Below are 22,787 nucleotides of genomic sequence, written 5' to 3'. Positions count from 1 at the left end.
TGAGACTAAAAGACAGAATGTTAAGCCAACACAGAAAGGGAAGTTGCACATTTCTGCCTGGGCATCTGGACTTCACTGACTGAACAAACTGTTAAAGCTGAGTCAGCTGAAGGGGATTATTGCAGAATAATTCTGGAGCAAGGCTCAAATATTTATCTTCTGAGCCCCAGAAAAGTGCTCTAACAGTATAGCTAGTACGCTCATAATGGGTCTTTAGAGATGTCTCTTACATTCAACAGTCAGTTCCTGAAGTATCCACAAACAAATTTTTTTTACATTTGACAATGAAAAACTATTTATTGGGTATAAATGCTTGAAGGTTTATTTACAGTCAACTCACTTTTATCCTGAGCCTTCAGTGGGTTACAGATGTCTTCTAGAGTAATTTGCCGTGCCTTGATCTTCTTTTCACAGGGTTCATTGCCTTCAGTTGGTGTTTTCCTTTTTGTGCCAAATTCAGAAGCCTGAAACATAAATTAAACAGAGAAGTTCAGTTACTTTTTCTCTTTGCCATCTTCTATGAAAGACAATAATGCACCCAAGGATTTCATGGTGATAATGGAAAATTAATTCGCAATGTATGAAATCCATAATTATTTTAACTGTCTACACTTCCTGTTTATAAAACAGTTCATCTAACATTCAAGACTACAAGAGGAAGAGAAATAGTGCGTTCTGTGAACAAGTTAGCTGTGGTGCTAGAAAAGGAACACCTGCAGCTACTATGGCTTCAAAAGGCAGCTTAGAGCTACTTCTGTGGCACAGAACTGAACAAGCACTTAATAGACTTTCCCATCATACCACACGCTACCACCCTGTGTCTGAATCAGACCTCTTCTGCAAATCCTCATTCCCACATTCCAGAGCCGCCTTCTTGCCAAATATTGGCTATTCACACCTCCAAGAGGCACTACTTCCCATGACCTACATCCCGATGATGGAAGAGTAGCTTCTCCACACCATCCTGGAAGTGTTAATCCACACTTAAAAAGATTTTCCTAAACTATCTGCAAACACCTAGCTAGCATCATCCTGGGTTTGTGCAGAATAAAGTACTTTCTGCTACTGCTCCTTAGATGGCTTTTGAAACACACACATTTAACATTTCATAAACAGACAGTTCATCGGTTCATGTTTTCTCATCATTGATGTATTCTGTTTGACAGAATGCAAGAAGTACGACCAAATACAAAAAAGTAACTTGCAACAGCAACAACATATAAACACACTATCATTTCACCTTGCAGATAAAACACACAACAGGCGCTTTTAGCAGCTTGCATCCACATTTCATATGGTCATCTCAGATGGTTTAAGTGTATTACCAGGGAAATTCAATCTCCTTATAACTAAGCAGGAACTCCACCCTCAGCAACTAAGCCCATAACCTCTACACAAGGTATCCATATGCACAGCCCACATGAGTTGCAAAGAGCTTCCCTTCCAAGTCCACTACTATATACCACCAGGTGAACACTAATTAGGAAGCAGTTTTTCTTCATGGACAGAGAGCGGTAATCACACCTTTCAAAATATATCTAGACCAAAGATAATAAAAAAGGTTGACTTAAGACACAGGTGAAAAAAGCATACACACCCTTCCAGGGCCAGAAAGGGCTAAAGACATTAACTACAGGGAGACTGTAAAATATAAACCCAGAATGAAACCTAATTGCTGAGAGACAGCAATTTTTTCCCAGTGGTGACATGGAGAGGCTGCTGGATCACACCAGGCTCTCTTGGCCTTGCACCTAACAGCAGAACAAGAGTCATCTGAACTCCATGATCTGGGCTAAGACCTCGATTCGCTGCATGCCAGGAGGCAGAACCTGTGCCAAAAGGTCTAACGCTACAGCAAGGGAGCAAAGCCCCTGCGACACAAACCAGCACGTTGGCTTTGCCAAACTCGCCGTTCCTGTGTCAGCCTCAGTTCCTTCAAAACGGGCATATCTGCTTCTGAAACACTGGGTATCGCTACCCGGCGTCAGACAAGCCAAGGATGCTACAGCAAGCACCGGTAACCCGAAGGCGCTGCCTTGCTGGTGGGGCCGCCGCTGGGCGCCCCTTGGTGCAGAGGGCCGCGGCCAGCTCTGGCCCTCGCTTTTGACGTGCCTTTCTGACACGGGGTCACCAGACAGGCCCGAGGGCCCTCCGCCGCCAAGAGGGTTCCCGCATGGCCGCTGCGGCCCGGCCCGCGCCCTTCAGGCGCCCCGAGCCCAAACCGCCGCCGCCCCGGGCGCACCATCTGCCGGACGGCACCCTGCTCCCCGCCGCTCCCAGTCGGTCCGAAGAACCTGCTCAGCACCAGTTGCTGCCCGCCGCCGCCGCCGCGCTCCCGCCGCCGCCCCCGCGGCATGGCGATGGCTGACCGAGGCCGCGGGCACCGGCAACCACCTCCTCCGCCGGATGCGACGGCAGGCGCGGGGCGGGCCCGTGGAAGAAGCGCCTCAGCCCGCCGCTGCGCGGCGCTCCCTCCAACCTCCCGCCCGCGGCCGGGACAGTCCCGCCGCCGCCGCCACCGCCACCGTCACCCGCTCGCGCCGCCTCGCCTCGCCTCGCCTCGCCCCACCCCGCTGCTGCGCGCTCGCTCGCTCCGAAGTCCGGTGCGGCGGGACGCGGCGGTGGGCGTCATGGTGCGCTCGCTTAACTCCATCGTGGCCGTGTGCCAGAACATGGGCATCGGGAAGGACGGCAGCCTGCCCTGGCCGCCGCTGAGGTACCGCGGGTCTGGCGCCGTTCTCCCCTGCGGGGCGGCGGGTGCGCGGGCGGACTACAACTCACAGCGTGCATGGCGGAGCGCTCCCTGCCGGCGGGTGGTAGTGGGGCCGCGCGTTGCGCCCTGGGAGTTGTAGTCGAGAAAGGAGATGCTCAAGAGCGCGGGAAGTGCCCGCGGTGGCTGTTGGTGGGGCCGCGGCCGGGGCAATGGTTGCCGGGCCCCGCCGCCGTGCCGGGGAGCCCCGAGGGCCTCGGGGAGGCGCGTCGGCAGGCTCCTGGCCATGGGTTATCTCATGCAGCCAGAGCTGGGTCACAGGTCTGGCTTCAAGCATGGCAGCAGGCCTGGCCCCGTACCAGCCTCTTTCCCAGGCGCCGGCAGCACTCGCGTTATCGTTTATTTTTTTCCCAATTAGAGAAACGTGCCTTATTCCTAAACCACGTTGTAATGCTTTTCTTGTTTTCTTGCTAGGAATGAGTACAAGTACTTCCAGAGAATGACTAGCACATCCCTTGTGGAAGGTAACATTGTACTTGTTGCTGAGGTGCATCTACTTACTAAAACTAGTGTGTTATTGGTTACGGAAAAGACTGGTAATTTTACTTTCCCCTGACTTAAAAGTCCGCTTCTGCAAACAGCCTGGCCTTCCCCGACCTCCCCAGTCCCACAAATATTCTACTGCTCTGTAAATATGTCATGTGCAGATTGTTTCAGTTAGAGGAAGAAACTGGAGATGAATCAGGTGTTTCAGGGCTGCAGATGATCTGTAAATAAAAAGAATTTCTAAGTCCTGTTACCTGCCTGTCTTTACCTACAACTCCAACCCTGAACAAGTTAAAAATGGAAAGGTTTTTATATGCTGATTAATTAGCAGAGGGGGTTTTTTCAGGCTGTATTTGCTTACCTAACTTGTTTGCTGTAGCTCAGCCTTGGCCATTTGTTCCATCGCTCTGACCTTTGTGACAGTAATTTTGCTTGATTTTCTGAGTGCTGGCCCAGCGAAACCTTTGCAGCAAAGTAATATTATAGACTCTATTGATTTCGTGAGATAAAACCAGTTATTGTGGGGTGAAAAAAATTGTGAAAATCAGCACAAACAAACAGGGATAGGAGTGCAAAAGATGAAAACAGATGATTTGTTCTGACTGGGTACTTACCGTTGCCAGAAGAGACAAGTCTTGCTGCATTGCACCCATTCCTTTTTCACACTGGCTTTAGTGCTGGTGTGACATTGCCTGAAGCTGTTTTAATTCTCTAACCCTGTAGACTAGACACAGTATGGGCCCACTGGGTGTCTGTGGGGACTGCCAGTACAAGGTGCAAGGTAGGAGCGGGAAGGAGGCATTGAGAGAGGAAGAATAGGACCTCCCTGAGCCATGCGACTGGCTCACTGCATCTGGTGGAATCAGAGCCATGAGCAACAACAGGTCGATCCTCACATTTCTGCTGCATCTGTATTTGCCAACATGGTCATTCTCTTTTTTTCATGCTCCTGTTAAAACTGCTGTCTAGCAAATCTCGCTTGTTTGCTAAAACTTCTGGGCAACCTAACATGTGCCCTTGTTTTGATTAAGTAAGTAAGTGACCTATTCCATGTTCTCATTTGAAGGTCTGCTTCACATTCCACAAGGAATGTCTAATTTAATTTTGCAAGTCTTAAGGATTTTACTTATGTTTTAGAGACCTGATTCAGCCCATTGCAACTTTACATACAAAAAAGACAGAACACAATTGTAAGTCTTTTTATATATCTGCAAGTTGCATCCTACCTGGCACAAATAACCTGTAATCAAAAAAAAAATGTTTTAAATACAATTAAAAGGAAAATTCTGCTCCATCCCTCCTGCAAATCTTTTGATGAGCTATGGCTTTAGATGATAGACAGTTAAGTTGCTTCATAACCAGACCACTTAATGGATTATGCTGCCATAAATCTTCATAATGGGGATATCAGCATTGGCTCAAAAAAGTCAGAGAGTCACTGATTTTTGAAAGTGGGAAGAATGAAATAGAGAAGCGTCACCTGATCTTGCTTTTAGTCTGCTTGCATACCTGCACTGGCCACTGCTGTAAATTAGCTAGTGGTCTAGACAAGTCTTTGTTCTGACCCTTTAGGCATCCCAGTGTGAGTGTTTGTTAAGAAAATACATACATTTTTCAGAACTTGTGCATTTCCTTTGGCAGCGATGCCAGTGGTCTGTGCTAACACATCTAAACCGACACTGCCGTGTGTCTTGGGAACTTGCTCATGAAGCTTGTCTACAGGAGAAAGGTCTTTAGACACTGCTAATAAACAACTGGAGCATCAATTCTCTGGTGTGATCTAGTAGATCCAGCCTCTTTCAGATAAAGAAGCAGAGAGCACAGCTGTCAACAAATACAACTCCCTCTGTGTAGCACTGTAAAAAACTTCCTGTTACCTTTTGTGATTCTCAACCTCTATGTTTATTTCTCTGACAGCTCCATTTGCTCATAAAGAGAAACCCTCTTCTTAGCAGGGTATATATAAGAGATATCAGGTTATCAATGTTTGGGTTTGGTCAAAAATTATACTTACGGATGAATTCTAAAATATGATTGAATACCTGTTGCACTTCTGCTTTGGATTTAATTTGGCTGGTTCTCCTAGAAGTTATCCTTTTACACGTTTGTTTGGGTTTTTTTCTTAAATAACACTCAAAGCTGGCAATTATTCCTGATCGTATAATTGGAATGATGGAACATGCAAACGCAAACTCGATTACTGCATGCTGCTTGGATTTATGAAGAGAAAAGTGATGTTTTCACACTGAGAACTCTTTTGAGGGTGTGAGTTGGTCTCATACACGGAGATTAATTTGGGTCTGTAACTATAGCAGAGCCAATGTCTGTGTAATGCATGTAATAGGCAGTGACATGCCTTTTTAAATTTTCTTTCAGTTATAAGTTTATAGGTGTGCATGAGACTACTTTGGTGTCAACTGCCTGACAAGGGTTTGAGGCCACAAACGTGTTCTTCTATATGTGTGACTAATTTGAGAATTGGGGCCTAAGATTGTATTTTTGGTAACTGCTGAAATGGAGTTCGGAAGGGGAGGGAAAGTCCAGCAGTATCGCTAAACAACCAAAAAAAACTTGGGGAAGAGCAAAAATACTCTTTAAATTAGTGTTTTCTCTCTTACTCAGGTAAACAGAATGCACTGATAATGGGTAAAAAAACCTGGTTCTCCATTCCTGAGAAGAATCGTCCTTTAAAAAACAGAATCAATATAGTGCTCAGCAGGGAGCTCAAGTATGTATGACGAATTATAGGCCTGTAAAAAAAATTAAAAGTCAGCACCTAAAAATATGTGTAGCAATACATCATAAAGTAATTCTGCATGTAACATTTTTGATACATGGTTAGGAAGCATCTCTGCTGTTGGTCCTGAGTGATATCACTACTTTACCTTTAATTTTCTTTTTTTTTTCTTTTATTTTTGAATCAATTCACAAGATAATTGTCATTACATGGCATGCTGAATACTAGTCTAAGCTCTACAACAAACCATCTGACAATTGTCAGTAGTCTTTCTGACTGATGTATTTAACTGTATTTCTCTAGTTCCTTGTTAGGCTGGTGGCTCTTAATCCCTTTTTTTAAGTTTATTTTTGTTATTTAAGGAAGAACTGTCTTTTTTCAGAGCTCTCTTGAATGCATCACCCACAGTCATCCAAATATTCTTAAAGAAAAATGTCCACTTATAATGGTTTATTGCTTTGGAGGATGTTGGTGGGTATTGGGCTGAATATGGGGGGAGGGGAAGGGCTTTTTGACTAGTTTTATTGAATGAAATATTAATATTCTAGGATTCAAGTAGAAGTCTGTTTTTAATTTTATAGATATCTAAGTTTCTCATGTTTTTAAAAAAGCATGACTAAAATTTCAGATCTGTAATTTATAATGCCACTTAAGTCACAGTTATGATTAAGCTGATTTATTAAACAATCCGGCAGTCAGATGAGAATTCTAACATAGTTTAGCAATAATAGACCTTTCAAAATAATTAACTAATGTGAAATATTTAGTCACTTGTGGATTCAGTAAAACATGTTTTATGTCTAGGTGGTATTGATTATCATGGTTAATGGTCCTTTAATTATTTAATAATAAAACTTTGCTTTTCCTAGGGAAACCCCAAAAGGAGCACACTATCTTTCCAAAAGTCTGGATGATGCTTTAGCCCTTTTGGATTCACCAGAGTTAAAAAGTAAAGTAGACATGGTTTGGATCGTCGGAGGCACTTCAGTTTACAAGGTACATTTAGAGTGCTGCTAAATTACTCGTTTTCTGCGATGGGATGAGGATGGCTCAAGTTCTTATTACTTCTGCTTTAGGAAGTGCCTTTCTTTTATGTCATCCAGCAAACTCCAGTGATTCCAACAGAACAAGTCTTGGAGAGTAAGATTTCAATTCACAAGTGTCCTGGTTTCAGCCAGGATAGAGCTGGTTTTCTTCACAGAAGCTAGTGTGAGACTGTGTTTTGGATTTGGGATGAGGAACTGTTGATAATGTGCTGATGTTTTGGGTTGTTGCTGAGCTGTCAAGGACAGTCCAGCTTCTTGTGCTGGCCTGCCAGCGAGCAGGCTGGGGGTGCACGGGGAGCTGGGAGGGGACACAGCCGAGACAGCTGACCCAGACTGGCCAAAGAGATATTCCCTACCATACGACGTCATGCCCAGTACATAAACTGGAGTTGGCCGGGGGGCGGAAATCGCTGCTCGGGGACGGGCTGTCGATCATGGGGTGGTGAGCAATTGCTGTATTGGGCATCACTTGTTCTTGTACATTCCTTTGTTGGTATTATCATTATTGTTCCCTTCTTTCTTTCTGTCCTATTAAACCGTGTTTATCTCAACCCACGAGGTTTTTCCTAATTCTCTCCCCCGTCCCACTGTGGGAGGGGGAGTGAGCGAGCGGCTGCGTGGTGCTTAGTTGCCGGCTGGGGCTAAACCACGACAACAAGTTTAAAATATATGTCCAAGTAACCAAATCTTGTTCTTGCTAATGGCCCAGTGTCATACAGTCATTGTGCTTTGAGAGCTTTTCTTAAATGTCTGAATTGTTAGTTTTTTACACCAAGACACATACTGTTATGCTTATTTACTGAGGTAGTAGACTGACTCTGCCGAGGATGTGGGAAAAAATGAAAGATGATCCAGCATTTTTAGCCAGAGTGTGACACTTTATACAGCTATACAGGTAAGAAAAGAGGATTTAGAGAGAGCTGGCAAGTGATGGTGTCAGCAATAAGAGGACATAATCAGAAGACAAAATGTAGAACTGAGTTTGTTTTCCCATCCAGCAAACAGTCATCCCTACTGTTCCTACTCCCCAGGTTTCTCTTGGTGTCTGGGCTGTCTTAGTATTCAGGTATCCATCCATGTGCCACTGTCTTCTCAGGACCGTCTTTGCACAGGCAAAGACCTGTATAAACTGCCCTGTTTTCCCACAAATGCAATAGTTCTCCTGTCTTTAACTAAGATATTAGGATGCAACATAAATGTCTGCAGTAAAACCTATGTTGTTGTCGCCCTGTGTTTCCTCAGCCATCTTCCTCCCTTCTCCCAAACCCCTCCTCTCATTTTCCATTTATATGCATGTAAAGTTTATTCAACTCTCTATGCCTCTACCCCCATCCCTAGAGTCATCCTTTCAGTCCCTACACAGTCAGGGTTAGAATCACAGAATCATAGAATCTTTGGGTTGGAAGGGACCTTTTAAGGCCATCTAGTCCAGCCCCCCTGCAGTGAGCAGGGACATCTTCAACTAGATCAGGTTGCTCAGAGCCCCATCCAACCTGACCTGGGATGTTCCCAGGGATGGGGCATCTACCGCCTCTCTGGCAACCTCTGCCAGTGTTTCACCAGCCTCATCGTGAAAAATTTCTTCCTTATATCTAGTCTAAATCTACCTTTTTTTAGTTTAAAACCGTTACACCTTGTCCAGAGCCCTAAAGGGTTCTACCCTTTTACTCTCAATTGATTTTGTCTTCCTTTGTGACATTCTCATATAATTTGCATTTCTTGTCAAACAGTACTACACAGAAGATTATGGCCATCAATCCTAGTTCCTTTCATATCAGTCAGGTGAATATGGAATAAGGACAGCATTCTTTCTTCTGATTAAAAAAAAATAAGAATTGTAAAGCAATTTTTAAAAAATAAATATATAGTAAAACAGTTCTGCTGTCCTTATAGTCATTACAAATACTCTGGGTAAAACACTTTTTGTGTGGCACTTGGACTTCAGGTCTGTGATGAAAATACCATCATGCTCTTGGTAGCAAATTAGGGCTGATAATATGCTTTGTATATGGGCTGGGAAAAAACATGTTCTGATATTTCTTGCCGTTGCAGTTTGTGCCTTTCATGAACCTCTTCTCTGTGTCCTAGCGGATGCATCTTTTACAGTAAAAAAAGCAAAGTAGTTAGGTATTGCTAAGGCTGTAAGAAAAATGAGATGCATATGCAAATAACCTGTAAAACACTGCTGTTCCTCTTTTTTTTAGTGTATGTTTTATAATCATATTTGGTGGTGGTGAAGTCCACCATATATTTTGTGTCCAAATGCATTCAGCCTATAATCAAGTATTACCATATAGAAGTAACCTGTCCTTCACTCTCAACCATTAAAATGTTTGCTTCCAGGCAGGAAGTAGCCAATTTATTTCTGAAGGCAGATTCTCTTCAGATTGGGCATAACTGCCCAACATAAGCAAGAGACTGGATTTGGCTTCTGCCTGTAATTCTGCAGCATGTGTAGTGTGAGCAGAAGCATTTACCCCTTGTGTGCAATGGCCATATACTCATCTAGTGCTGCAAAGAGTGATTATTCTTGCTTGTTCTTCCAGGAGCGTCTGTGTTGTAGACTTCTAATTTAACTATTTTTCCAGTGTCTGGCTGAGACCTCGTAGAAAACAACGCCTTTTTTAGACTACTACTCACCCATACTTAGATTATAAGTAGGCAGTTTTGATCAAGAGTACTTCTGCAATATATTACTTGTGCTGATCTGCATAAGGGAATATGACAAAGTTTCAACAGTTTTCCCCCCTTTGAAGCTTGTACTTGGGACATTTCAAAGGAGTTTGTAATTCATTAGGGAAAAATCTGATGGTTTTATACAGATTCCTGCATTGAAACTAGCTTTGTGATGTTAGTTAAAAGGGTTTGATGGAAACCGTACACCTCTACCAAACTGCAGGTAATATTTTTAGTGCCTGTATTAAAGATGCACAAAGGATTACAGGAATGTTTCCATTATACCATGTAGAAATGTGTGGGAAGTAAAATCACAATTCGTAATTGAAGTGAACAATTTTTTTTTCACTAGTTTTAGGTGTTGGCTTTTAAAGCATTATTTTGATTTTACTACTTTGTATGGCTTAAAGGTTTAGAACTGATTGTATTTATTAGTACTAGCCTGTGATGGAAAAGTGTCTGTAACTACTTTAGCAAGTGCGTGCAACAGGAAGCGTCTGAAACTGGTAGTGCTAAGGACATGACGCTTTTAGCAGTTTGGGGAGTTTAACCCAAAGTTCAGATCTTTCAAACCAGGTAGAGCTTTATGAGACCTTGATGAGGAGAGCAGGCCATTCTGGAAAGCACCATACTTCTCTTTTCATCTGCCTCCTGCAGATGATGGTCCCACCTACCATCAACCCTTTTCTAATCCTGATCTTGTACTTGGCTCCTGCTGCTCATTTACAAGTAACACTACTGTGTCTGCTGAGTAAATCCTCTTGTGCATCTGAGCGTGGCCATACAACAGTGCAGTAGAGAGCTGTTTTGCACCAGGAGAAGCTAGTCCATTATGAAGCCAGTAAGAGGAGCACCCAGACTGTGTAAAGTGTGATTTTAAATACTCCTTATTAGAGCTAACACCTTAAAGAAGGACAGAATAGTATCAGTATTCCTAAATCCCTTCAGATATTGGGAACTCCTGAGTTGTGTGGCATTGACTGAGCCTCCAAGCCACGTGCAGCATGCCGCACTCACCCCATCTGTAGAAAGGTCTACCCCATTTTGGTCATTCAGGCTACTATAGTACTTTCTTACAAGAAAACAAGTCTATTCATAATTTCTGCTCTCAAACAGAAAGGATGTTCACATGAGAACTTCTTGCTGCTCTTCTAGATAAAGGCAATGACATGCAGCTGATATAGTCATCAGTAACAAGTGAGAGCTGCCTGCAGGCTCCTCTGTTACAGTTTTCTGGCTGAGCTTATCCTGTAGCCAAGGAATATGTGCACCACAGTACAGGCCTGGGTCTTTTCAGGCTGATTGTTATGTGGATCGCCAGCTCCTTAATGTCTCAGTCAGGATCAACACAAAAGGGAACAGCAAGTTCACACACGCACCCGTTGAACTTACTTTGGTAGGGCTGCTCTGACAGCCTGTCACAGGCTCTTGTGGATGTCTTGAAGGCTCAGTAGGAAGGTGGGGGACTATGGCATTCCTGGAGTCTTCACTGTAGCTACTCTGCACTGGTTGTTCTGCAGCCCTTGACACAGGGGTTTAGCTCAGGCTGGTAGCATCCCATTGATATGGGCATCCTGGAGAATAAGAAGTAGATGCAGAATGTGTTGAATGTGAGGGTGCACAACTGAGGCCATCTGGTGAGAGCTACTACAACAGTTTTGCCATTGCAAGACAACATTTCCAGAGTCCATGTCATCATTCAAGAGGGTGGCTTGTCCTATGGAGCCTTTTAAGACAGCTCCTAGCCTTAGCAATTTTGGATCAGTTTGGGATGGGGAGGTTCATCATGATGAAGGTTGTTGTCACTGAGCTCTCTGAAGCAATCCTCCAAGCCATGTTTCTGTAGATGGTATAAGGAGGGAACATATGCATGATTTATCAGGCCTTCGCTCTCTTTGGTTTCCCACACCCTTTCCCTTCCCACCCCTGCCCACAGCACCCACATCCCACCCGGGTTCCAGACCCAGGGTAGCAAGCCGGAAGGGTTACCAAGGGTTGCCCATGAGCTGAGGCAGATTCACAAGCGTTTCAGGAGGTTTCCAAAGAGCCTCAAACTGAAGGGGGATGCTGACACCTTTCTGCAGAGTCATTCAATATGTTTTAACACCCGCCTAATCTGAAATACTGCACCTCCTCGTGCCTCAAGCTGCCGTACCCAGATATGATGCTGAAACATAAGATTGGCTTGTCCTTATCTAGGGAGTTGTGCCGAGGTGGAGCATCTACCCAGCTGCCTGAGTGTAGAAGGGCAGTCTTTGGGACACAGGTGTCCAGTCTGTCTCTCAATCTCAAGTACAGATGGCTACTGTGCCCTGCCCAGCCTCTAAGAACTGAGGCAAGCAAAGGTGTTAGGGCATGTGCTCAAAGATGGCATTTCAGGCTGGGATGCTGCCCTCAGCAGCAGAGGGACAAGGAATGGGATGAGGCAAGGGACTGCTGCTGTTTATTACAGATGTTGTAGGACTGCAGAGGAGAGAGGAGCAAGCCTGACAATCTCGCAACATTTATAAGGACACAGTGCAGCTGTCTATTGCTTATGGCCGTCTTGCCCACTGCCCCTAGGTTCTCAAGGACACAGTTGTCTCCAGGGTAGTGGGAGTATTGGCATAAGCTCATTTCTGCCTCAAGTCCTGTAAAGAACAGAGGAGGATGAGCTCTGATCACGGTGGCCATCCAAGTCCTCAGGTAAGTTACACTCATGTGTTCAGCAGCATATTCTGGGAAAGTGTCTCTTCTGAGCCTTGGGCTCTGCAACAGGCAAAGGCAAAGCAGCTAGACACAGTAGGCATTTTAGTGGGTACCGGGAGAGCTGCGTAGAGTATTGGTATTAGGAAGCTCACTTCTAGGATATTGGAAAGCAGAAAAGTTTGAAAACAGCTCCCACAGTCCATTGAGAATTCAAAAACCTCATGCAGCCTTCATTTTCTTAAATATGACTTGACACTGATCACCTCATGAGGTTTATAATCTCCTCATAAAGCCACAAGATAGTACTGCTGCCTCCAGGGACAAGTTTTATTTCTTTGGATCTTAGTGTGATGCTGTACTGGATCTTCTGCACTTTTCTGGATTTCCTGAGTTCCAGAAGTAGTTGATGTTGTTATTGATTGTATGGATGAGGAAGGAGGAGTGTAGCAGCCCGATAACGGCCAGTAGGTCACAGCAATTATGAAGCCGTTGTGCGTCATGAGAGGCACTCCATGATTTTGCGTGAGCGCTTGATGTTTTGAGAGCCGTCTGCTGGCTCATGAATGTCTTTGTGTGCTGGAAAACTTACGGTGGCGTATCAGACATTGGTTCTGGCTCTTGAGTCCCCATCAGCTGTTGGAGCTTATCAGACATGTTCCTGGAGCAGATTATCTGCCTTGGTTTCATCCCCAAGAAATTTAATGCATACACACTAAGATTGCTCCCCAGTATAACTAAAGCATGGTGAGTGGGGGAACTTGGAAGATTAATTTCAAAGCCACGTTTCTGTTCTGAGTTAAGACACTAATGTAGATGCACTCTGTGTGGAGGTATTGTCTCTTAATTGAGGCATTCAGGTCTTGGCTTTGACACTGAAAAATAGCACTACCTAGAGATCCTGAAGGAGTCTGCTCAGTATAAATTACATCTGTCTGTTTTAACTGGATTTAAACTGTATGTTTTAAACTGATTAAAAACAACATTCAGATTTTACTAGGAATAGGAACTGTAAGTCCAGCACATCCCCAAATATTAAACAGGGACCTTTAAAAAAAACCACCAAAACCAGGTTAGATTTACTTATGTGGATGGTATGGGTTTACACTATGTTGTTTGTAGAGTACTTAATATAAATCTTGCTTTGTAAAAATAACCAAGCACAAATCCCTAGCAGTGAACCTACCAGTGGAAGAGAAGAAAAAACCTGGCAACAAAATTTAAAAAAAAAGTTTTTGAAAAATTTATGACTCAGGTCCTTTTAACCAAGGCCTCTTTAGTTACACCAAAACAGGCCATATGTCAAACAGGTTTTCACCTTGATAAAACAGTTTTTCGTACAGCATCTCAAACATTTAAAATTGTCTCTTCTATTTTATATGTTCCTACTCAGCTTGTTGCTTTCTCAATGCCACAGAAGCAAACAATGACACTCAAGGTCACATTGCTGAAGTACAGAATTGTATTCATGTATTAAATTTGGAGAACAAACTTGTAATTTCATAACAGAACAAAACGTTGTTTCATAAAAGGTTTTGTTGGTTTTGCTGTTTAGTTAATATCTAAGCTGGCCATAAGAGAAAATAGATGCTGGTGATAAATAGCGTTTGGGGAAATTCTTCAACAAAGTGGCTTGAGCTGGAAAATTAAATTTCCAGTAATCTCCAAGGGAAAATTTTACCTAATATTCATGCCCAGGTGTTTTCCTGTGTATTAGTATTTGGCGTATTGTGTTGGGTAATCTACCCAGTTTCATTCTTCAAAATTACTGAATTACAAAGTTGCTATTCAGATTTAGTGCAGCAAGTCTCTTGCAGATGATTAATTACCCTTTTAAGTAGAGTTTCTTGACTAAACATATAAGCTTCACTGGGTTCTGAATACCCTGAGAGGGTTGTGAGTGCTGCATTTGTTAAGCTTCAAATCTTTGCTGTACCATAAGGATCAATTCTTTAAAAGAGAGAAGTATTAACAATTTGAGTCACCAATTATTTTTTCAAGCCTGACAAAACTTTACTAGCTAATATTAATATGCTGAAATGTACATTTTAAAGATTACATTTTAGTGTGTCTGAATTTCCTGTAAGCTATAAAAGAAATAATAGTAATTTTTCTACCTTCCCTGCCTATAAGGCAAAGTGGTTTTAAGCTGTGTACCTATTGGAATTGTTTTAAGCTGCATACCTATTGGAGTAGAGACTAACATGTTTTTGAAGTGTTGCATTCAGTCTGAGATGTGACTAAGGACTGAGATCCACAGACAAGGGAGCTATGCAGACAGCTGATTTTTCCATGCTCACATGCTCACTTGCAGGTCGCAGTGGTGCTGCTCCCTTCGAACAGTACTCTCAAAGAACTTACTGCAAAGAGCAGGCTCCTCTGAGCTGCATGATGCTGTTGACATGGGGGATGTCACACTGCAGGCCCAAAGCATTATTCTCCTCTGGTAGCAATTGGTGCAAAAAGCTGAGCACTGCTCTGGCTTGTCCACTAGTTCTGTTTTAGAGTGAACTAATTAGTATGGCTTAAGCCTATTAACATTTTTGAAAACTGGTAACATTACTGTGTGTAAAGTGAAGACTGAAGATTGTTGTGGTTGCACTGTCCATATGTTCTTTCCCTGTCCCACCAAGCTCATGGTAATGTTATTCCATTATGCACATTTATGGTCCTGAGCAGTTGTTTCCAAGGAAGCTTACTGTCTTCCGGGCATATATGCAAATGTAACTTTTTTACTTCATTACTGTAATGTCGCAGAATCTGTTACAGGAGAATTTTGCCATGTGTAGTTGTGTAGCTTTGTGTAGTTGTCTGAACAAAAAGATGGGAATGGGAAGACAATTTTCCTGTATTCCTATGACCATCTACATGTTTTCTGAGAACAGGTTTGAACACTTAATGCAATTCCCTAATATCTCTTTTATATAAAAGTGGCAGTGTCACAGCATTACAGCTGACAGCACTGTCCTCCCATACAGATTTATCTTTTGTAAAAACATATCCATGACTATTACAGTTGTGCCTCCAATGGCTATTATATTTGTGCCTCCAGTGGCCAATACTCTTTGCTCTTACCTAGTTATAAATAACATTAGAGGAAACAGAACTACAACATTAGCAATGGATTAGTGCATAACTAATAATTTCTTTAAAAATGTTAAGAATTTTCTTTCATTTAGCATCTTTATACTTTCACAGACTTGAGAGGGGCATATCCAGGGCATATCCAGCCTTTCCAGTACCGTCTTCAAAATAAACTCAGAGGACTTTTAACATGGAAAGAAAGATGTAATATTGCTATTACACCTAAACAAGGTTTTTCTGTGCCCGTTCTTCTGAACAAACATATTGATTTGACATTCATCTGGGAAAAAATAATGACTAAAAAAGGTTAATATAGGAGTCAGTTGCAGACACAAATCACGCAGCTATGAAGGGTTGTTGCTTTTTAAGTTCTTTTTCAAAGATGCTTGCAGAGACCATAGAGAAAAAGATTTAAAAGACCCTCTTTTAAGATTGAGACACAGAAAAATCTATTGACTAAAGTGTATCTATTTCTGCAAGGGCAAAATGGGCAGGCTTTTTGATAACCGTCTTAGAAGGTTTTTGTTGCACTTGCCTTTGTCTCTGGTGGAGAACTGGTGGGGGGAGCTACCACACTGCCACCTCCCTCCCTAGGCCTTAGTGGCTTGGGAAGGAAGGGCTGTTCCCTACCCCACTAAGCTGAGCCCTGGCAGTGTGCGAAGGAAGAATTTTTTGAAGGTATTGACTCTCCTGGTTATCACCGCAAGTGTCCTAGTAGCCAAAGTTTAACTTAGGCAAGTCCTTTTGCCTAGGTAAGATCTAGAAGTCTGTGAGATCTTCAGCTGTGAAATTATTTTTTTTTATAAAATACATTTTTTAATACTCTTGTTGCTTTGGAATGCAGCTTGCCTATACGATCCAACACATTTTAAGGGTTGAAAAACAGAATACAAATAAACAGACTGTTTATTTTGAAAATTTATCTTTTAGTGTTCTCATATTTTGTTTAGATTGGCAATGTTGTTGTCTAGAAAGACACTTGACAAGTAAGTGCCTCATATAGTTACTTTGGCTGTTTTATATATGTAATCAGTAGAAGAGGAGAAAGCAGAAGCAGTGTGTGTATGTGTCCTTCCAAAACCTGTGAATCTTTAAATGACTAGAAATAACTGGTCCCTTCTACAGCAATTGGTTGCTATGCCCACTAGTTTACAGTGGTTTGGTGATTAGATCTATAAAAGATTAATTTTCCATATAATACTTCTGAAATGACTTGTAATGCACAGCTCTTCTTTTTTGCAGAGCTCCAGGGCTGTTTTAACCTGTGTTCTACGAAGAGAAACTGATTCAAGGCAATGGTTGTGCACGTGCAGATGTAATCTAATCTTGCATGGCTGTCCGTTCAATGCAGCTGGATATTATGGGGAAGATGATCCTTAGGTCATCTCCTTTTTGCTTTATGCTTCAGAGGCAGGTCTGCAGAGGGTTTCTTGGAAGTGAGCAAAAAGACAAGGGTATGCTAAAATCTTTTCACAGGGTTGTGAAGGTTTATGTGAGTAATAAAGGGCTGGCTCATATGTAGGGTTGATGAACCAGGGACAACAGGAGGGATCTTGACACCTCAGCTCTCCTGTCCTTTCTCTCTTGTGGGAAATCATCTCTACTTGAGGAGTGATTTTGGTGTTTCTGACAGATCAACAGCCACAGTTTGAATAGGCTGTGCTTTAACATGAACCAAAAATCAGCATTGCTCTTCCCGATTTCATCAGGCTATAATATCTTAAAAGGTTCAGTAGCTGCTACTCAGGTGAGCCTGTGTGGAGAGCAAACACATATGCAACTCCCAAGAGAAGCCAGTGCAGGTAGAAATACAGTCCAAGGATAACTGAGTGGACTATGAGGGAAAAACATAGTAAATTAAAATCATACCAAGAATGACTGAGAGACCCAGTGTGGCAATGGAGTGAGGGGGATGTAATGACCATGGAGTGATGATGTAGATTTTTCAAACAGAAGCATAAGCTCAGAGACATCATTTTGTTTTGAAAATCTCCTCCTCTTGCCCTGGTACAATTATTTCCAACAAGTCCTCTCTTACTATCTATCGTTTCCACCACATATATTACCCTCATATTTACCAAATAGACAAAAACAAAAAAGGCGGTACTGATCTCCTATTTATTGGAAATTACTTGTCTATTGAATATTGTGCTAGCTTCCCACAGTATTGCCTGATCACTAGCAATATATTTAGTTCCTGCACGTTCTGTTTAAATGTTCAAGATTATTCCTATCTATACCTTCTTATTATGTATGTATTGTATTAAAACAAAGTTATACTCACCTTATTCTTGTTCATTAGAGTAAATATGCATAATGTATATTTCCTTGACTAAATTCAGAGTTAATTATGTCAACAGTCTAGCAAATCAGTACTATGCATCCTCTAGCTTTTCTTCGGTACCAAAAAAAGGTGGTGAAACTGATAAGAGTGGGCTGGACAGGGCAAGAATTAATTGAATGTCAGTGAGGAATTACCTTAATCATTATGCAAATGCCAGAGTTGTGATAAAGCCCCTTCCCCATCCTGACAGGTCCATACCAGTAGTTTGCAGAGGTGATGTCAGAGTCCAGTCCTCTCTGAACAGGTTCCTTTTGAATCCCCACACATGGAAGGCTGCATGTTTGATACAAAATTTACTTATCTGAAATTTTCCAAAGTTAGTCAGTGAACATGGAGGACGAGGTGCTCCCAACAGAACAGGAGCTGAGACCCATGGGCAATAACCTGACTGGCATGAGTGAGTCAGGGCTTGTGGTCATGAGGCAGGTCCGCAGGATGGGATCAGGCCCCATGAAGGTAACCAGTCAGACATAGCTCTGGGATGACTAGATGGGGCCATGGGGACAGGCCAAGGCTAGGTGAGGCTGTCAGCCCATGTTGTGATTCTACTATGTACTTAAATCCCAATACAAGTGAAAATTATACTTAACAGAGTAGAGCAACTGAAATATAAAGTTGAATCACTTCACAAATATGTTTCTCCTTGTCCATCACTGTAATATGCTCAACTGTCATGACAATGGGCATTCCCAGCTGCTGAGATTGAATATGTAGGTTGCAAACAGCTCAAGATTGTTGCTCTTCTCCAAGTTATTTTTATTTGTTATTTAGTATTCATGGGCCACATACACACTCAGACACCCAGACCTGGTCTGCCTAACTCGGAAATGATTTGCACTTTTTTTATTAACTTGGCAACAAACAGTTACACAGCTGGTTGGTTCACTCGACTAATGCAAGCATTTATCTAGAACAGAGGTCACCCTCCAGTCCCCTTCATGCTAAGTTCAGCTTTCTTTGCAATATCTATGGTCAGTTACTTCATATGCTCTTCCCTGACCTGTCTTGATGGTACAGAGTTCTTGCTGAAGCTGAATTCCTATAGACCTGCATAGGAAGTTGATCTATTCCTCTCCCAAGAAACAAAAGTATCTCTGTTTACAGAACCTAGTATGGTTTTATTTGCAAAGCAGATTATTATTCTTCTGTCATTCTGCATGTGTATGTTTCTTCTTTTACCTCCCACGCTTATTTAAAGAAAGAAAAAATGTGGTATTTATATGCAATCTGGATGATCACCAGCTCAACGCTGTTGGATGCCGGTGTGCTCTGACTTACCCCTTCCATTTTGAGCTATTCTCTAGTAATAGAGCGGTTTTTCTAGAAACTAACTTCTCAGCAGTGATACCAATTAATTTTATTGGATTAAATTTGCTATTACTTGGTTCCTGTACTTGTCAAAGTAGTACCTAATAGCATGCTGCATGCTGAATCACCTTTAACAAAGAGCATTGCTCATTGCCAATTTAAGGGAAAGGGAGAAACAGCTGTAAGCTTTTCAAAAAAATATTGTAACCAGGCACCAGAATAGCTTTTAATGGGTTATTTTAATGATGAGAAAATCTGGAAGAGGTGACTTTTCAGCCTGATCTGGACACAAAACGTCTTTTTTTAGCTCTTCAATTTGTGTGAATTTGTTAGTGAGGAACTCACCTAATGGGTGTCTTCGTAATTTTTTTCATCCAAGGAGCTTGGAAACTGTTGTTGTTGGTATATAACTTCCAATTAATATTACCACTTTGCAATAATCCAGAGATCAATCTTCGAAGCTAAACTGATAGACAATTTGATCACTGGAATTGCAAACTAATGCACACTAAAAATACATTATAAATCCTTAGTAGTGATATTAATTAAACATTGGAAAAAATTACCTTGAAATGTGGGCCTCTCCCACTGCTTTAAGCTTCCTGTCTTTCAAAGAGGTATGATTCAGAAATTGCTTGTTGAGGCCAGGCCATACTACTCCTTTCTTCTCACAGGGTTACTTGTAATTTTTTCTTCATTTCTGTTAGATGCTCCAAGCTCTTGAGAATAGCTATCACTGCCACTTAACAGGTGGAACTGGCAGAAGATGAAATTGTCCCTTCAGAAGGTGTGCTGGGGGAGAGTCCAAAAGAGATTCAGAGTTAAATTTTCACTGCTTTGCTTAAATCCTGTAATATATAAAGTAGTAACTGAGTGTCAGTTTTAGCTAACATATTTGGTGTGCAATCTGCAAGTAGAAAATATGCTAAGACTCTTATCTCTTGGTTCTTCATTCAAAGAATGCTGCCATGGTGATGGCTGGTGCAGGCAGGACAAGAATTTGGAGAGTTGGTAAAGAAAGCTAGTGTTCCAAGTAAGAACTTACACTTGATATTATCTTACAGACTTCAGATAGTGTATAAAACATTACTATTAAAAATTTAATAAACAACAGTACTTCATGCATGGATGAGCTGTTTTACAGGGAACAATTCAATTTAAATCATTTCTGTTGTTTTTAAAGGCAGCAATGGAGAAGCCAATTAATCATCGATTGTTTGTGACAAGAATTTTGCAGGAATTTGAGAGTGACACATTTTTTCCAGAAATCAACTACAAAGACTACAAACTTCTCACAGAGTAAGTACCAAGATGCTTACTAGTCTTGTGTTCAGATGGAAGACTTAAAAATCTAATTTCAATGTCTAAGGGTCCTATTAAGGCCGTATTCTTGTTTCAAGTTAGACGTGCTTTTCACTGTTTTTTTTCCATAGAGTCATATTTTATTTAGAACCTGGAATTGCACCACACTTGGCACAGAGAGATAGTTGGAACTTGCTGCGTTCTTCAACCTTCCCATAATCTTTACAGTAAAGAATGGCATTTTTTGGTTTGCTTGTAAAGTAGCTTTCTTATTGTTTCTCACTTTAGAATTACTCAAATATTACCAAGCTTCATAACTCTCAGTATGTCATTGTCAATGGCATTTAGCCTCTGAATGTCTTTTATAAAATGCCAAAGACAAATTAAATGGGTTTGAGCAGAGAGGGTTAAGCTTTTATAGATTTCTAAGGTTCTTCCTTTCTCTTGAGAAAATTACTTCTTCCTAACAAACTTCGTAGGAGCCAGTATTAAATTGTAAGTTTCTGCCATTCACTGTGGTTTATTCTATGTTATCTTTGTCACAAAAGTCATACTTTTATGTCCTCTCCAATAAGATTACATCCAACAGCAGTAGGGAGGTCGCAAAAATTCAAATGTCTGCCTCAAGAAGCAGCAAGGAAAGGACGTCTTCCTCTTCTTGCTGCTCCCATTTTGGTTCCCAGCTGGTTACAGACCCGCGGTGGAAGAATAGAAAGTCTGGCAAGTCAAGCTCTCTGCACAGGGCATGGGAATAGACTAGCACTGAAGTGGGAGAGAATAGGTAGGGGCAGGAAAGAAGGATGAGGAGAGACAGACAAGATGAGTGGGGGGACAAGTCACCTTCTTCAACACTGATGTGTACTGAACAACACTGTGCCGTATCGTGAGCCGACTTTAGTATCCTGATGTCCGACCCAAAGCTTCCCTCACTCCCTCTTGGCTGTTTCTCAGGTATACATTGGTTTTGTCCAGTGTACTGAAATCAGGATTTGGCCTTAAAACATGAATTTATAAAATAGAAGATCATTCCCTCACTGAAGTGGATACCTGACACAGTCAAACCTAGTGAATAAAATTTAAAATTTCTTTCTCTCTCAAAGTCAACATTACTTATACAAAATCCTTATTCTGTCACAGGGAGCTGAAGAGATTTTTGAAAATCTCTATTAATAAAAACTGTTCCAGTAAATCTGGAATACAGGGGAACACTTTGTATGTTAGCAGTGAGCTACTTTAAGAAGCTGTCATAGACTTGTAAGAAACCTTTACCTTAACATTTCCCCTAAACCATCTGAGAAAAAGCAAAACAAAAAAACCCATAAGTGTTCTGTACCTCTTGTACCTTTGCAGGCATTTTAAATAACATGTTGGAGGCTTTAATAAAAATGTTGGAGTTTTTTGATTAACCCAAAAAGGTGGGGGGTTTTTTTGCATCAGAGTATGCTTTCTTGATTTAAAAAGATGTGCGTACCAGTTGCTGATAGTAGTTAACATGATTCCTGAAGATAGTTTGTACTTAGTATACCTGTTGTAAGGATGGTATTTTCATCTCCTTTTTCAAACAACTCGCTTTTCTAATTGATTGGATAAATTACAGGTGACTCATAATGATATTTTTAACTACTTGTTGGCTTTTCCTTTTTCTTCTCCCCTCTCTCCAGGTATCCAGGTGTCCCTGCTGATATCCAAGAAGAGAATGGCATCCAGTATAAATTTGAAGTGTATGAAAAAGCTGTCTCGGCACAATAAATGAGGCTTTCTGTACTTCTCTGTAAGGGCAGGCATTTCAAATCGTGAAATCTTATTGAGTGCAAATATATATTAAATTATTGAGAGAAAATCCTGCTTGATAGTGCAATACTTCAGTAGTGAATTATTCCAAAAAAAGCACCCCGCACTCTGAATATACACCCCGCAGTGGAAATATGAGGGTGGTCAGCAGCATGAGAGAAGGAATCTTCTTAGTATTCCTAATTTAAGGAATATAAGGATATTACTTAGTAGCTCTAAGGAATACCGCAACTAAGATTACATGAGGCCTTGTATTGATCTTTACAATCCCTAACAATTCCACGAGTGATGAAAGGCATTAGACTGCATCAGAACCTTTCTACTTAAACAAAGGTTTTGAGTATCTCCTTACTCAAAATGTCCAACATTGAGAGAGCATCAAAACTCCCGAGTTTGACTGGGGTGGTATATACGTTTATAACAATCCTTAAAACATACTGGTGTAGAGTGAAAGGTAACCAAATTTGAAAGCATAACAGGAGAAATGGAGTCTGGAAGTCTCAGGCAGTGGTTGAGGAATACATTGATCTTTCATGAAAGTCCTCTCTTGTCATCTGA

General features: G+C 41.7%; 2 protein-coding genes across 2 annotated transcripts in view; one reads left to right on the top strand and one right to left on the bottom strand.

Annotated features, from left to right (window-relative positions):
• MSH3 (mutS homolog 3) overlaps nt 1-2,413 on the bottom strand; it is a gene marked incomplete at its 3' end in the record, with an annotated part of 113,490 nt that extends 111,077 nt beyond the window's left edge. Inside the window, exons 1-2 of the mRNA XM_082013027.1 lie at nt 2,243-2,413; nt 341-464 (exon numbers count right to left, since the gene is read on the bottom strand). Of these exons, the coding sequence (XP_081869153.1) occupies nt 341-464; nt 2,243-2,356 (238 nt within the window). The 5' untranslated portion in view covers nt 2,357-2,413. The remainder of the gene's footprint in view (nt 1-340; nt 465-2,242) is intronic.
• A 169-nt stretch (nt 2,414-2,582) lies between these two features.
• On the top strand, nt 2,583-22,187 carry DHFR (dihydrofolate reductase; the record flags this gene model as incomplete). Its single annotated transcript, XM_082012843.1, has 6 exons — nt 2,583-2,716; nt 3,185-3,234; nt 5,879-5,984; nt 6,863-6,989; nt 20,320-20,435; nt 22,100-22,187. The coding sequence occupies exons 1-6, from the start codon at nt 2,631-2,633 to the stop codon at nt 22,185-22,187; spliced, it is 573 nt and encodes a 190-aa protein (XP_081868969.1). The 5' UTR covers nt 2,583-2,630.
• Nucleotides 22,188-22,787: the final 600 nt, after the last annotated feature.

The sequence above is a fragment of the Phaethon aethereus genome, assembly GCF_964289735.1.
Source record: "Phaethon aethereus genome assembly, chromosome: Z".
Classification (NCBI taxonomy): Eukaryota; Metazoa; Chordata; class Aves; order Phaethontiformes; family Phaethontidae; genus Phaethon; species Phaethon aethereus.
The sequence above is the reverse complement of the archived record's forward strand: the minus strand, read 5'-3'. Positions and strand labels throughout refer to the sequence as shown.